The sequence below is a fragment of the Danio rerio genome, chromosome 23, assembly GCF_049306965.1.
Source record: "Danio rerio strain Tuebingen ecotype United States chromosome 23, GRCz12tu, whole genome shotgun sequence".
NCBI lineage: Eukaryota > Metazoa > Chordata > Actinopteri > Cypriniformes > Danionidae > Danio > Danio rerio.
This window is the reverse complement of record NC_133198.1, coordinates 42,885,359-42,900,747: the sequence shown is the minus strand read 5'-3', so window position 1 is coordinate 42,900,747 and position 15,389 is coordinate 42,885,359. Positions and strand designations below refer to the sequence as shown.

The window sequence follows — 15,389 nt, the reverse complement described above, 5'->3', positions numbered from 1 at the left end:
TGCTTTTAATTATTTTTATTTTCTTGTTTCTTTTATTCCTGTTTATGTAAAGCACTTTGAATTACCATTGTGTATGAAATGTGCTATATAAATAAACTTACCTTGCCTAAAGTGCATGTTTATCTGAATATTGCAGCTTTTAAATGTGTTATAATTGGTGTATGTATGTACTATAGTATTCATAGTACTTGCTATAAATTCATACAGTATTTTTTTTTCATGTGGGATCAGACCAACAAGAAAACCAAAAAATTTACATATGAGGGTTTATTAGTAAAAATATCACACAAAGCACTGACAGTATAGCTGTCTACACAAACATAAACCTCCTCTAGTTCAGAAGACACTTCATTTTCAGTTTCTTACACGATAATTAGTAACAATACCGTATTTCTAACAGTAAAGTTCATGTGTGTCGGGTATTAGTACTGCATTACAGTGCACAAAACAACTATGGTGGTGGAAGAAGGCAATAAACAATTTGTATCCATTTCATTACGAAAAAAATATATAATTGATAAACACAATAATTTCTGCATTACAAAAATAAACCTTTCTAGTTAAAGTACCCGAAAAAAGAGAAAACTAATTATCGAATAACTTCCAGCTTAGGGGCCAATCATACCCAATTCGCTTTTTTGATCTGAGAAAGCAAGGCGCTGCCTTTTATTGTTGACTAGAAAAAAGTAGTGTGCTGCGCTTTTTTTGTTGCTAGGCAACTACTCAATCAGTTGTGTATTGTCACAGACTATAGAATACACAAGACATGTCACTCATATCGTTTTGAATGGGGAAAAGTTTAACGTCAATATAGCAAATGAAGCCCCGCCTTCAAGTACAGAAGCCAATCAGCGATTGCTATAGACTGAGGATTCTCCGTGGAAGGGGCTCGGACTAGATGCAAATTTCTGCAGATTTTGTGTGATTCGAACGTTTAGAAATTAGACAAAAGCGACAGCTGTTGTTTAACTCTATTGGTGATTCCTGATATGAAATTTAATATTAAGCAAGCAATTTTGGAGAATTTGATGTTTCCCCATTCAAGCCCGAGAAGCATTAAAAAAGGTGGCTGAGTGAAACGACTTGCCTGAAAGGGACATTGGTATTGTGCAGCTTGTGTATACTTTCATATAAGCTTATACAGTATTTACTCTTTAGTCATCTTGACAACACAAACACTGCTGTCACCTCAACAAAACCTTTGCCTCTGCTTTCATTTGAGAATGAAAAAAGATGCGACTAATGTAGCTGGCTTTTCCTCTCAGTTGCCTATTTTTCAACTGCAGGCGCAAAGAATGCAATGGCATATATGTGAGAGCATTATTATGCTTTCACATCAGATGCGGATTAAGCGTCATGCGCGAGTGATTTAAATGTAAAGTCAAGGGAAAGATGCGAATAGACATCCTGAATGCGTCATTTGCACGAATCACGTCATTTGCACTGCTTCAATTACATCATTCACGTCACCTCATTCAAAGCGCCAAGCACAAGTGATTCATATGTTGTCAAAGCAAAGACACAAATAGACATCCTGCGTTGCTATTCGTGTGAATAAAGCTGTGCAAACGACATGATTCGTGCGAATGAAGCGGTGCAAATGACGTGGAGCAAATGACACAATTCGCGTGAATGAAGCAATGCCAATGATACGATTCGAGTGAATGAAGCAATGTCAATAAAACGATTCACGCGAATGAAGCAATGCCAATAAAATAATTTGCGTGAATGAAGCAATGCCAATAAAACGATTCACGCGAATGAAGCAATGCCAATAAAATAATTTGCGTGAATGAAGCAATGTCAATAAAACGATTCACGCGAATGAAGCAATGCCAATAAAATAATTTGCGTGAATGAAGCAATGTCAATAAAACGATTCACGCGAATGAAGCAATGCCAATAAAATAATTTGCGTGAATGAAGCAATGTCAATAAAACGATTCACGCGAATGAAGCAATGCCAATAAAATAATTTGCGTGAATGAAGCAATGCCAATGACACGATTCGTGTGAATGAAGCAATGTCAATAAAACGATTCGCGCGAATGAAGCAATGCCAATGAAACGATTTATGTGAATGGAGCAATGCCAATGACACGATTCGCATGTATGAAGCAATACCAATGATGCGATTCGTGCGAATAAAACAGTGGCAATGGTTCGCGTTAATGAAGCGGTGCGAATGACATGATTCGCACCAATGAAGCGGTGCAAATGACCCGGTGCAAATGACGCGATTCGTGTGAATGAAGCTGTGCAAATGACGGGATATGTGAGAATAAATTGGTGCAAATGATGCGGTTCGTGCGAATGAAGCTGTGCAAATGATGCGATTCGTGCAAACGAAGCGGTGCAAATGACGTGATTCGTGCAAATGAATCGTTGCAAATGTCACGATTCATACATATGAAGTGTTGCAAATGACGCAATTCGCACAAACAAAGCGGTACAAATGACACTATTTGCACAAATAAATGCAATAAAATAACGCAATTGGTGCGAATAAAACGGTACAAATGATGCGATTCATTTGAATGAAGCGGTGCAAATTGAACGGTTTAATGCGCTTAACACACAAATCACTCAAGTTGGAAAATCTGAACTTTAGCAGACATTCACGACGTGTCAATCAAACAGAAGCTTGTTCTAGTATGGGCATGATTATAACGCAGTGCCTGTAGTGCGTGTCCCGAGGGGAAATCCTGCTGCTGACACCGGACAACAGCTCATCAAACTGGGCTCGGCTCAGTCCGAAGTACCCCTGAAAGCTTCTATCATCTAGGTATAGTTTCTGGAGGAGTGGTAAACTTACAGAGATGGGTGCACATGTGAAAGGATCTAGTGGACTCAGATATAGCACCAAATAAATCTACGCTGTTTTTCAGCCTTACTAAAGCACCTGAAGCACAGCTACTCTCTCAATAAAATCCATAGTAGCCATTTAGCAAAGAAACTAGAGTCACTGGGCACACAGCAGTATTGTGAAATGAATTTGATACATGAATAAAGCGAATTTGATGCGTGAATGAGGCGAATAAAATCAAAATGATCATGCATCATGCGTGAATAGTGCAATTTTATTTATGCAAGCCGCATCAGATGTGAACGCCCCATTAGAAAACCATTCAAAAAAGGTGCCTCTCATTGCAAAAAGCACGTTCGGTGTGATCGGCCCCTAGTAGAGCTGCACAATATATCAGTTCATCATGGATATTTCAATGTGACCATTCGCAATACTCACATCGCAATATATGCAATGTAGAGTCTGGATTTTAGTTTGCATGCGTTTTTTTTAGGCCTGTGATTGCATGAGGATTTTAGAAGGACTCAGGTGTAAGAAATTTTACTGTTTGTAACTTTAATAATGATTAATTTTATCAAATTAATTATACAACGAAGACTACACAGTATTATTTGACATTTGCTCATTCAGTTACTGTACACCAGAATACTGTTGGACTCCTCAGAAAACCCGTAAAGCATTGTTTATTTCATTTGTATCTTTTTTATATCGAATTTATCCATGCTTGTAGATTATTATATTTTATGCAGATTCATTGCCCTACAGAATAATCCCAATCCAAAATGATCAAAATTGTCCGAAATAGAGATAATATTTATTTTTTTGCCCAATATTGTGCAGCCCTACAATCTAATATGTCTTACAGTGAAGTGTACTGAGGTTTTTACACACTAAAATGACACATTATTGCACATTTTACAAACTAGCCATGCATCACGGAGAATAATATGTACAAAAGCACAAAATAATACTCAAGAGTCCAGTAACACGGACCCCTGCTCCAAATGTGTGGTAATACAGAGAGATTAATTGACCTTGATCATGTAAAACTGCTTCGTCAAATGAAAAATACAGAGTTTTGGTGTTCGGCACCAATCATGGTACAGGGATACTGCGTTGTTTGTGAGTGTGTGAAGGGCTGTATTTGTGCTCTGTTTGCAGAATTTGGAGGCACTCTCCTAAACTTCAGGATTGGAGGACGGTGCGGGCCGGCGGCCAACTGTCCTGACAACACTTTTGACCGGGGCAGAGCAGCGGGATCTGCCCACAGAAAGCAGCCAGCGGCCGGTAAGAGGTCACAGACCTGCGGCGAACAAGAGAAACAGACATTCAGCATTTGCACATTTGCAAGTACAGTTAAAGTCAGCTTTTATTTAGTTAAAGCTGCTTTTATTCTAGCCGAAATAAAACAAACAAGACTTTCTCCAGAAGAAAAAATATTATAGGAAATACTGTAAAAATTTCCTGAATCTGTTAAACATTGTCTGGAAAATATTTTACAAAATAAAAAAAAATTAAATAAATAAATAAAATAAAATAAATCACAGGATGGCTAATAATTTTGACTTCAATTGTGTTTGTATTATGAAACAATCAATAGATCATCTCTACCTGTCAAAAATCATGCTTTTGCAGTGCAGCCGATCACATGACAGAGCAAACACCAGTCTGCAGGTTCTGCCCAGGACGATTGGAGCTTCTTTTTGCATACCTGAAGAAGAATTTAAAGTGAATAAGTAAATGTAGGCTACATGAATGTATTTAGCAGATAATTTTATATAAAACAACTTAAAGGAGAGGAAAAAAAAAGCAAGAAGTAGGAACAGTTAGTATGATATGTTTTTTTCCTTTGGTGAAGTACAGTTTTTTTTTTAACTTATTCGTTTATTTTCAATTCATAGGTGCATTGGTGGAATTAAAATAAACACAGAAAAGTCCCTAGCATTGTTCCCTTTAACATTACAGAAACAAACAGCAGTGATATTTTAGTACTATTTCTCTATTGTCATATTATTTATTTTTAAATGAGTATTTATTATATATTTGATTATTTATTTATTTTATTTTATTTTCTGTTTACATTATTTTTGCTCATATTTATAGTACTGTTTATGTACCATGATTGCATTTAATAATATTTAAAATTAGGTTTTTTATTTTAGTATTAGTTTGGTAATTTGCTTTTGTCATTTCTATAAGCCTTCTGTGTGTATACATCTCTCTCTCTCTCTCTCTCTCTCTCTCTCTCTCTCTCTCTCTCTCTCTATATATATATATATATATATATATGTATATATATATACTTTTGCTTATGTATCTTTAAGATGTAAATTACCTTGATTATGATTGGCTAACTTAACTAATGTGAAATTAGTAACTCCAACTGAGGTGCTCTAAACAAAAAGCTGGGGTCTCATGTATCAACGCTGCGTATGCACAAAAACTTTGCGTACGCCAGATTTCACACTTACGTTTGGATTTACTAACGATGAAATGAATGTGAGAATGTGCGTTGGTCCAAGCCAACTTCATGCCTGGCGTACGTGCATTTCTTGTGTGTGTCTGTTTTATTTCTATTGGCGACTCCTAGAGGCAATTGTGTTAAATTGCACAATTCAAAGTATCTTTGAGCCGTGTAAGGGCAGCTGTATGGGACGGGATCATCTGCATGTCTAGCAGGTATATAAGGTTTCCATACCATGCAGTTGACCTGCCAAACATTAAAGCGCAATTCGCAGCGATCGCCAGTTTGTCCAGTGTAATCGGAGCGATTGACTGCACGCACATTGCTATAAAGGCACCATCTGAAGATGAATTTGTATACGTGAATCAGAAACATTTCCATTTAATAAATGTGCAAATAATATATGATGCACACACTTATCAGATTTTGGCTACTCCTCATCACGAGGAAGACAAGTAGGAATCATTAATATGTAGCGGGGAAAAAAAAGAAGAACGTCTTTATCAGGTGCTGGATTCAAACCCAAGTTACCTTCGAACGTGTCAAAACACGTCACTATGCACTTTACAAGCTACGCCACTCATGCTGTTAAAGACACTATAAAATTTTACACCTTTACATCGCACTATTTCTTTTTTAATCCACTCAGTGCAATGTTCAGACCCAACTGTGTTAGCCGCATCAGCTAAACTCTCCCACTCTATTTTTTTCTTTTATTATTAATTATTATAATAAAATGAGTAAACAGTGGGTGTGGCTTGTTTTTTCTACTGTGAGCTGATTGGATTGTTGGAATGTAGGCATTTCATTCGGAAAGATTGGGAGGAGGGTTTCAGGAGAATTATTACAACCTAACAGACGCCGCCTCCTCAACATTTCTGTTTGTTCTCAAAACTGACAGCTGGAGGGGCGTGGTTAATTATGTTAGCCACGCCCTTTACCTCAGACAGACCTAATCTGAAAATTTAACTGAAAACAAACAGGAAGTGCATTTTCAGCTTTCAATTAAAGATCACAGGGGAAAAGTATCTTTTTTCTTAATGTCATGCACAGATGAATGGTTCACCACAAAACTAGCAATGTGGGCTTACAAAATCAACGTGGTTAGTTTTGATTTCATTTCACGTACCCATTGAGATCGGCTGGCTCCGAGTGGTACACGTGTTTGCCCTTCTCCGCTATGGTGAGGGTGCCAACGTGAGTGGTCTCGCTGTGACTGACCCGCATTGGGTGATACTGACTCTTGGCCTCTGTGGATCCACATGGGACGTTCATGCTGCCGTTGGGCTCGGGGGTCTCAGAGAGCAGCTTCTTGCGGACGGATTCAGGTGTGGAGGAGGCGATGACTTTGATTTCGGGCACATCTCGAGGGCTGTCTTTGAGGCGCACACAGGCCTCAGAATGAGCCTGCTGGAGCTTCTTCATGTGGTTAATGGCCACTGTGGCGTTGAAGGCTTGCTGGAGAGATCAGATCAGGGTTTCGTTAGTATTAGTATTACTGCAGGAATGAAGCTACCAACAAAGAGACTATTTGTCCATGTAGAAATCTGATACAGTTGAAGTCAGAATTATTAGCCCCTCCACTATATTTCTGTTTAACGAAGAGAAGATTTTTCAACACATTTGTAAACATCATAGTTTAATGAACTCATTTCTAATAACTGATTTATTTTATCTTTGCCATGATGACGGTAGAGAATATTTTACTAGATATTTTTTCAAGATACTAATAATTAAGATACTTGGTATCTTTTTTTACATTTGCAAGATACTGAGGCCCCGTTTACACTAGTGCGTTTTAGATCAAAAACGATCCGCGCCCACACTAGCGTTTCTGAACTATCTTCATCCACACTACGCCACCAAAAACGTATATCACGTGACCATTCGCGCACTCTGGGCATGCATGTTCAAGTATAAACAGGAAGCATGTGTCTCGCTCGGCATTTGGTTACTGTTAGTCAACAAACGCCAGTTGAACAATGAACGCGATGGCAAAGAAAGCAAGACAGGTATTTTTGTAGACAGATGACGAGGTCTAGTTGTTACTAAACGTAACAAATGAATAACTGCACAATGGCACCAAAAACAGACAATAGTGCAAACAATGCTCCCTTTTCTGTGTCCATGTTGTTGTTTAAAGTGAAGGCTGGTCTGCTGTCTTCTGGTAGCGTTAAAGCCATGTGTTATTGTCATGTGATAGGGGCTTGACGAATAAGGGAAGGATACGCAATGACACAAAAAGCACCTATCAGGTAGTGAATCTCAGCAGCCCCGCCTCCGTTTTCAGATGTCTCTGTTTTCCCCCATCCACACTGAGACAGAGCAGCAGCATTTCAGTATGAAAACGGCCTCTCCAGCGTTTTCAACACGCTCCGTTTTCGGCGCTCGAAAACTCCGGCGTAGTGTGGACGGATGGTGTAACCGTAGGAAAACGTATGCGTTTTAAAACTAAAACGCATTAGTGTAAACGGGGCCTAATGCTAATAATTCTTCAACTGTAGATAACAGCACACAGTTTTGATCGTAAAAAGGTCTAATGAACATTCGCAAATCATGAATATTGTGCAGTTCTCTCTCAAAGCATGAAGCAGATATCTAAATCTAACCAAAACTGGTCTGTTCCAGAAATCGACTCAGATGAAGCAATTACAGGCAAGACGGATGAGCAAATCAGTGACTCCTCTTTACAGCTGGATTGAGCAAACGGGCCAGAGATCATCTGAAAACCCAAGTGAGACTAAACCACCCTGAGCCGAGAATACAGCGAGTTATGAAACGGGACCTTACCTTCCACTTGGACTTGGCGAAGTTTTTCTGCATCTGCTCGCTGACCGAGTGGTAGATGTCCTGACTGCGTGCCGTCTTCCCGATAATCCTGCAGGAAAACACTGGGATTTAGACAGCGAGAACTTTAATCTTGGTTAATCTAACAATTTGGGATTTCGCTTCTCCCACATAACAATAGGATTAAATGGAGAGCAAAAGGTTAAACCTGACAAAAAAGAACTCCAGTGACCTTAACATATAGTCTTAAACTGGGCTCACATTTACTAAAATGACAAGCTAAAGATTTTTAATTTGAACTTTATGAACTTGTGTTATTTTATATTATTTTTATACCGTTATAGTACTTCTTAATATTTTTGATTAGCTTTATTTTTTGCTATTTTTAATTTTTATTCTATTTAGCTTTGTTTAATTTCCTCTTCATTTGTTTTACGTAAACTTATTTTAAAATAAACTTATTTACGTTTTGTTGCCAAGGCAACATGTCTAATTTGGAGTTTTTAATTCATTATTTTTTTTCCATTTTATTTCATTCATTCATTTATTCATTTTTCTTCAGCTTAGTCCCATTTATTCATCAGGGGTCGCCACAGCGGAATGAACCGCCAACTTATCCAGCTTTTATTTTACACAGCGTATGCCGTCCCAGCTGCAACCCAGTACTGGGAAACACCCATACACTTTCATTCACACAAACTCATACACTATGGTCAATTTAGCTTGGAGCAGGAAACCCACGCGAACAAAGGGAGAACATGCAAACTCCACACAGAAAGCATCCACTCGGGACTCGAGACACCTCCCTCTTTATTTAATTTGATAAAACATTATAATGAATCTTTCTAATTAAATATTTAATCAAATTTTTGTATTTATTTTTATGTATATTTAATATTTAACATTTACTAGTAATTTGTATACATTAGATTTAATATTACATCATAAATTAGATTTAATAATAATTCTATTTTCTAAATTGAATAATTTTCTTAGTTTTTTTTTTCAATTTATTTTTTAAAAATCTGAATATTAAATCTAATATTTAAGTGTACATTTTTCATCTAATATTTATAATTAATTTTAATTGTTAACTAATATAGTTTTAAATTATTTTAAGTTTAGGATTTTCATCTCATGAATAGTTTTACTTGAAGTATTTTATCGCTACACTCTCTAATATTTATATTTAATTTGCTTCTTATTTCACGTGGCGCAGCGGGTAGCATGATCGCCTTACAGCAAGAAGGTCGCTGGTTTGAGTCTAGGCTGGGTCAGTTGGCATTTCTGTGTGGAGTTTGCATGTTCTCCCCGTGCTGTTGTGGGTTTCCTCCGGGTGCTCCGGTTTCCCCCACAGTCCAAAGACATGTGCTTTAGCTGAATTCTGTAAGCTAAATTGGCCGTAGTGCTTGTGTGTGAATGAGAGTGTATGGATGTTTGCCAGTGATGGGTTGCAGCTGGAAGGGCATCCACTGCGTAAAACATATGCTGGATAAGTTGGCGGTTCATTCCGCTGTGGTGACCCCAGATTAATAAAGGGACTAAGCCGGAAAAAAAATGATTGAATGAATATTATAGTATTTCTTGATAATTGTAATTTGCTTTGTTTTTAATTTTATCAGTTTTATTTAAGTTTTAGGTAATGTTTTTATTATTTTTAGCTTTATTTCATTTCAGTTTTATTAATTTTACTTAAACCTATTTTTAAATAACTTATTTACAGTTAGTTGTTAAATAAACATTTCTAATTTTAAACTTAATTCATAATTTTTTCACTGTATTTCAGTTTCTAATAATATAATAATTTTTTTCTAATAAATATTTCATTAACGTTTACATTTTTAAAAAAATGTATATTTAATATTTAACATTTAATAGTAATTTATTTATATTATTTATTCTATTTATTTATAATTACATTTTATAATAATTATATTTTTAAAAATTTAGAATTTGTTTATTTTAAATCTGAATATGAAATCTAATGTTTAAATGTACATTTTTGTCTAATATTTATAATTAATTTCAGTTAATAGTTTTTTTATATATAGCTAAAATAATTTTTCATATACAGTTTTACAATAAGTATTTTATGTCTACACTTGTTCTCTAATATTTTTATTTTATTTACTTCTTTTGAATTTAAATTTTTATTTTAATTTGCTTTAAAAATGTATATATGAAGAGTTTAGATGCAAAAACCTCTTAATGCTGTCTGAAATTTTCCTCTAAAATTAGCATTTTTATCAGGCTACTGTGTATGTTCAGTAATATCACTTTTATGTCAAGGAAAAAGTCCTTTTCCTGGTCTTTAAAGTGAAATATATCAACATAAACAAAGGAGGCTGAGAAAATTTAAAATTTTTGATGGACATTTCAGACGGCACTTAGAGGTTTTTGCATTTGAACTCGTATATGTATTTAGCCTATACACATTATATACATAGACATAAAGTGTTTTCTTTAATTGATTAAGATTTTGTATACAGATATGACACTTAGAAATATACGTGCCTTATAGCACATTTCACTCACTGCATATTGTATGAAATATTACTGCGTCAACCTTTTTATTTTTATATTTATACAGTATGCAAATGAACCCTGCGACTCACCAGGGGTGTCTGAGGGCCTGTTCGGTGTTAAAACGCATCTTAGGATTTTTCTGCATCATGTTGCGAATGAAGTCCTTTGCTGGAGACACATCGATTGCACAATACATAAGCCTCAGGAACTCTGCTTACAGATGTGTTTATACCGAGATTTAGGGAAGAACTGAATGTTTGTGCTCACCAGAATCAGAGATGTCGTCCCAGAAGGGCGAATCAAACTCATACTGCCCCTTCATGATCTTAGAAAAGAGACGCGTCTCAGTTTCTTCATAGAAAGGAGGATAACCACAGAGACTGAAGAGAAAAAAAAGCAAAAACAAATGAATGAAAAAAAAAACACAGTCATCCAGGAGAGGGCGCTGTTTATTTGACAGACTTCAGCTTATTCTAGGTATGTAAAGGTGGACTTTGTAGAATGGTCAGCTAGTGGTTGAATTAGGTATTGCGGTCCAACTTCAAAATATTAGAAAGGTTTTTTTTTTTCAGCTTCACGCACACGTTGAGCTCTGCTAATGTTTACAATGTCATATTTGTATTGTTAGCAAAATAAAAGCCACCTCTTGTAGAGTTTTATATGAATCTGCGTCTTATGCTACTGTCCTCCAGAGGTCACATTTCCTGCATAAATTATGGCAGTTTTTGTGACTGAAATTTAATATAGACTATGTCGGAATTTGCCGACTACTTAGTAGGTACAGCATTTGAATTTATATTTACTACTTGAAAGCTAGTAGTATAAATGGAACTCGAACGTAACATAAATGTAGTACATCCACCATTATGTCATGATCACTCGTCCTACCGTGTAGGTAGAAAATTGAGAGATTTTGATAGAAGATTATCAAAACAGTGCACAGATTAATTGTTAAAATCAAGACTAACAATGTGCGTTACAGAAAAAACGGTCACACTTTCTTTTGATGGTGTGTTTATTGAATTTAAGTTGCATCTACATGCCAACTAATTCTCATTAGATTATTAGTAGACTTTTGGGTTAGGGTTGGGGTTGGGGTTAGGGTAAGTTGACATGTACTTGCAAAGTTTCTTATAGTCAGTAAAATATCTGTTTAGCAGAAGTATCAACAGGTATTAAGCATACAACTAATACTCAAATAGGCCATCAAAATAAAGTGTTACCAAAAAAACATGGTGAATTCAGATTTCCAGTGAACTTTAACAGAAATGCCAATTGGTGTTTGTTTAACCAGTGACAAGTTCTGACTCAATTGCTAATCTGTTGGTTTTGACAAACAGTAAGCTTAAGGTTTCTAAATTAAGAACTTGGTATCTGTGCATCTCCCTCTGTAAACAACAGCGATGTTTACAGTCCAGTTCACTCAGTGATGTGGAGCGCTTTAGGGTCAGAATCAGATTCTTGCGAAAGTCATGTGCACTAGAGAGTGACTTACAGGATATAAGTGATGACTCCAATAGACCAGCAGTCAACAGCTTTACTGTAGGGTTTCTGAGCCAACACTTCAGGAGCTGTGGGCAAAGACACAGCATGATATTAATATAGAGCTTGCTTATTGTGGTTCATTAATGCATTCGGTTTAAAAAAGTGTTTTTGTAAATTTAGGTAAAATAGTACTAAATGCTAAAAAGTTTGTTAATTAATTGTTAATTAAATGAAATATGAAATACAGACTTAACTTTGAAAAAAAAATTGAATGCCTAACAAGATATAAGCTATATTTGAAATAAAAGCTAAATACGAGTAGTAAAATAAATTATATAAAAAAAAAAAAAACAAGTGTGTCAATTAAATTCTGGTTTAAATTTAAAAATCTACTTTTTTTTTGCTTTTTTTTATTTCAAAATAAGTGAAATAAAACTGTAAGTATTCTAAAAAAAACGTATTATAAAAAGCTAAATATAATAACAAAAGCACGAAAAATGTAAAATGTGCCCGAATATCAAAGTGACACAAAAAAAAAAAGAAAACAAAAGGTTATTCATATATTAGGAAAGACTATTGTAAGAAATATGAAACATTTTCTACTATAATAAAATAGTAATTTTGTAACCGTTTAACCCTCAGAAACATCAGTCTTGCTGATGAAACTATAGCAATATTATCATTTAACAATAACCAACTAGGCAAATGAAATATGAATATCTTATAGATATGCATGCCTTAAACTTGAAACAAAAACAAAAAAACTTACTAAAGTACTAAAATAGTTTAAACTGTAGTTGAAGTAAAGTTTAATATAAATATACACTCTCTGGCCACTTTATTAGGTACACCTGTCCAACTGCTCGTTACCGCAAACTTCTAATCAGCCATGAAAGCTTGGATCCATACTGATTACTGATTACTGATTACTAAATACTGATTTAATAAATATAAAAAAATTAAAACTCTTTTTTGATAATAAAATACAGTAATCTTCCAACTATTGTAATACACATTTAATACACAACAATTCTGCTAATGAAACTGTAGCAATATTATAAAATAACATTAACCAATCAAATTACAGTACGCTTCTCATCATTAAACAAAACCTCAATAGATAAAATGAAAAATATGAGTGTCACTCATATAAACACCACAATACATTTCACCAGACCAGAATCACATGCATGTAAAGAGAACAAGTTTTGAGCTCATTCTTACCCACATATCCTGGCGTCCCACAGGCTGTAGACATGACCCCGTTATCCTCCATCTTGGACAGGCCGAAATCACTGATCATGATCTTGGAGTTTTCATCAGGGCTGTAGTAGAGCAGATTTTCTGGCTGCAGAGAGAAAAGCTTATTCAGATGACTCTACATAACATAATATCAATCATCTGTGAGAAGTTGTTCATGAATATAGAGTTGAAGTCAGAATTAGAAGCCACCCTGAATTATCAGCCTCCTTGTATATTTTGTTCCCCAATTTCTTTTTAACAGTAAGGAGATTATTTTTTTCAACACATTTCTAAACATAATAGTTTTAATAACTCATCTCTAATAACTGATTTCTTTTATTTTTGCCATGATGACAGTAAATAATATTTGACTAGATATTTTTCAAGACTCTTCTATACAGCTTAAAGTGACATTTGAAGGCTTAACTAGGTTAATTAGGTTGACTAGGCAGTATAGGGTAATTAGGCAAGTTTTTATATAATGATGGTTTGTTCTTTAGACTATCAAAAAATTTAGCTAAGGGGGGTGATAATATTGACCTTAAAATTGTGTTTGAAAAATGTAAAACTGATTTTATTCTAGCCAAAATAAAACAAGTAAGACTTTCTCTAGAAGAAAAAATATTATCACACATAATGTGAAAATTTCCTTGCTCTGTTAAACATCATTTGGGAAATATTAAAAAAATGTGTGTATAAATTTAGATTTGTAAATATTTTCTCCTGTTTTTTATATATAGTCAGGGAGGTAGGAGTAGATTTTGTATTTGTATTTCTGTTATTTTGTTAGGTGTATTTAGTTTTATTAGGGTGTTTAGGTAGGGGATATCCGCTTGTTAAGTGGTGATGTGTTGATGACGTATGTAATACTGATTCCGGGTCCAAGCCGCCACTCATTTGAGTTGAGAAATCATTTGTTTATGCTCACTTTTTATTCATATCACACATTAAAGTTAATTTTATATAAAGTCATAGTGTACACAACAATCTCTGGGCTTGCTATATTACACATACCAACATTTTAACAATTAATAAAAAAAATGAATCACTTTCTGGCCATGGGATATTAGGCATGGACATATATATTGCAATCATAATTTGCCAAAGTATCAAATCGCTTTGTAAACGTTTATTATTACCATTTCACGAGTCTCCCCGTTCAGTTGAATAGAGCGCTTGGACCCGGAAGCCGCTTCACGTGACGTCACACTTAACAAGCGGATATTCTTGTTTATTATTTTTCTAAGAGAAGTTTATAAGTTTCCCAGAGATGGGTTGCGGCTGGAAGGGGGTCCGCTGCTTAAAAACTTGCTGGATAAGTTGGCAGTTCATTCTGCTGTGGTGACACCAGATTAATAAAGGGACTAAGCCGACAAGAAAATGAATGAATGAATGAATGAATGAATGAATGAATGAATGAATGAATGAATGAAGTTTATGTATAAACTAATTTGGAGAGGATCACGTGCTTGATTGCTAGCGGCTGGATCTGCATTATATAATTCCCATTGCTCCAATCAGGCGACTCCTAAACTTCTATAAATACCCTGGGCTTCATTCCACTGCTATCTTCGTGTTGAAGAGTCCCCCCTTCCACCCCTACTCCTCCTCCTTCCTAAATGGGTGACACGGTGGCCCAGTGCGTAGCACTGTTGCCTCACAGCAAGAATGTCTGTGGTTTTAAGCTTTACCAAACCAGCAGACAATTCTGTGTGGAGTTTGCACTTTCTCCCCCTGCTCACGTGGGTTTCCCCCGGGTTCCCCGGTTTCCTCCCACTGTCCAAAAGCATGCAAGTCAATTGACTAATCCTTATCGGCACCATAGACATGCTCCTAGTATATAGTTATCTCCAAGAGCAATCACTTAAAGGGTCATGAAACACCAGAACACATTTTTTGAGCTGTTGACAGTCGTATATGTGTCCCACACTGCTAAAAACACTATTAGGACACCTATATTTCACTAAAAAGTGTAAATTGGTTGTTTTTGCGTTATTTCAAGCAAATTCGTACTTCCGGTTTGAAACAAATTTTTGAAGCTGCGTCAGGGTCATGACATAATAGCGTGTATTCCAGCGT

At 35.6% G+C, this 15,389-nt stretch overlaps 1 protein-coding gene across 7 annotated transcripts in view; it reads right to left on the bottom strand.

Annotated features, from left to right (window-relative positions):
• Nucleotides 1-252: 252 nt before the first annotated feature.
• Nucleotides 253-15,389, bottom strand: part of camk1gb (calcium/calmodulin-dependent protein kinase IGb) — a 38,259-nt gene continuing 23,122 nt past the window's right edge. For 3 of the 7 annotated variants that reach the window (XR_012398271.1, XR_012398273.1, XR_012398272.1), the window contains exons 6-14: nt 13,293-13,416; nt 12,079-12,154; nt 10,851-10,963; nt 10,673-10,751; nt 8,061-8,148; nt 6,400-6,728; nt 4,418-4,517; nt 1,995-4,109; nt 253-1,930 (exon numbers count right to left, since the gene is read on the bottom strand). Coding sequence is in view for 3 of the 7 variants with exons in the window: in XM_021469766.3 (XP_021325441.2) it covers nt 4,451-4,517; nt 6,400-6,728; nt 8,061-8,148; nt 10,673-10,751; nt 10,851-10,963; nt 12,079-12,154; nt 13,293-13,416 (876 nt within the window). In the remaining 4 variants the exon portion in view is untranslated. 7 annotated transcript variants of the gene reach the window in all.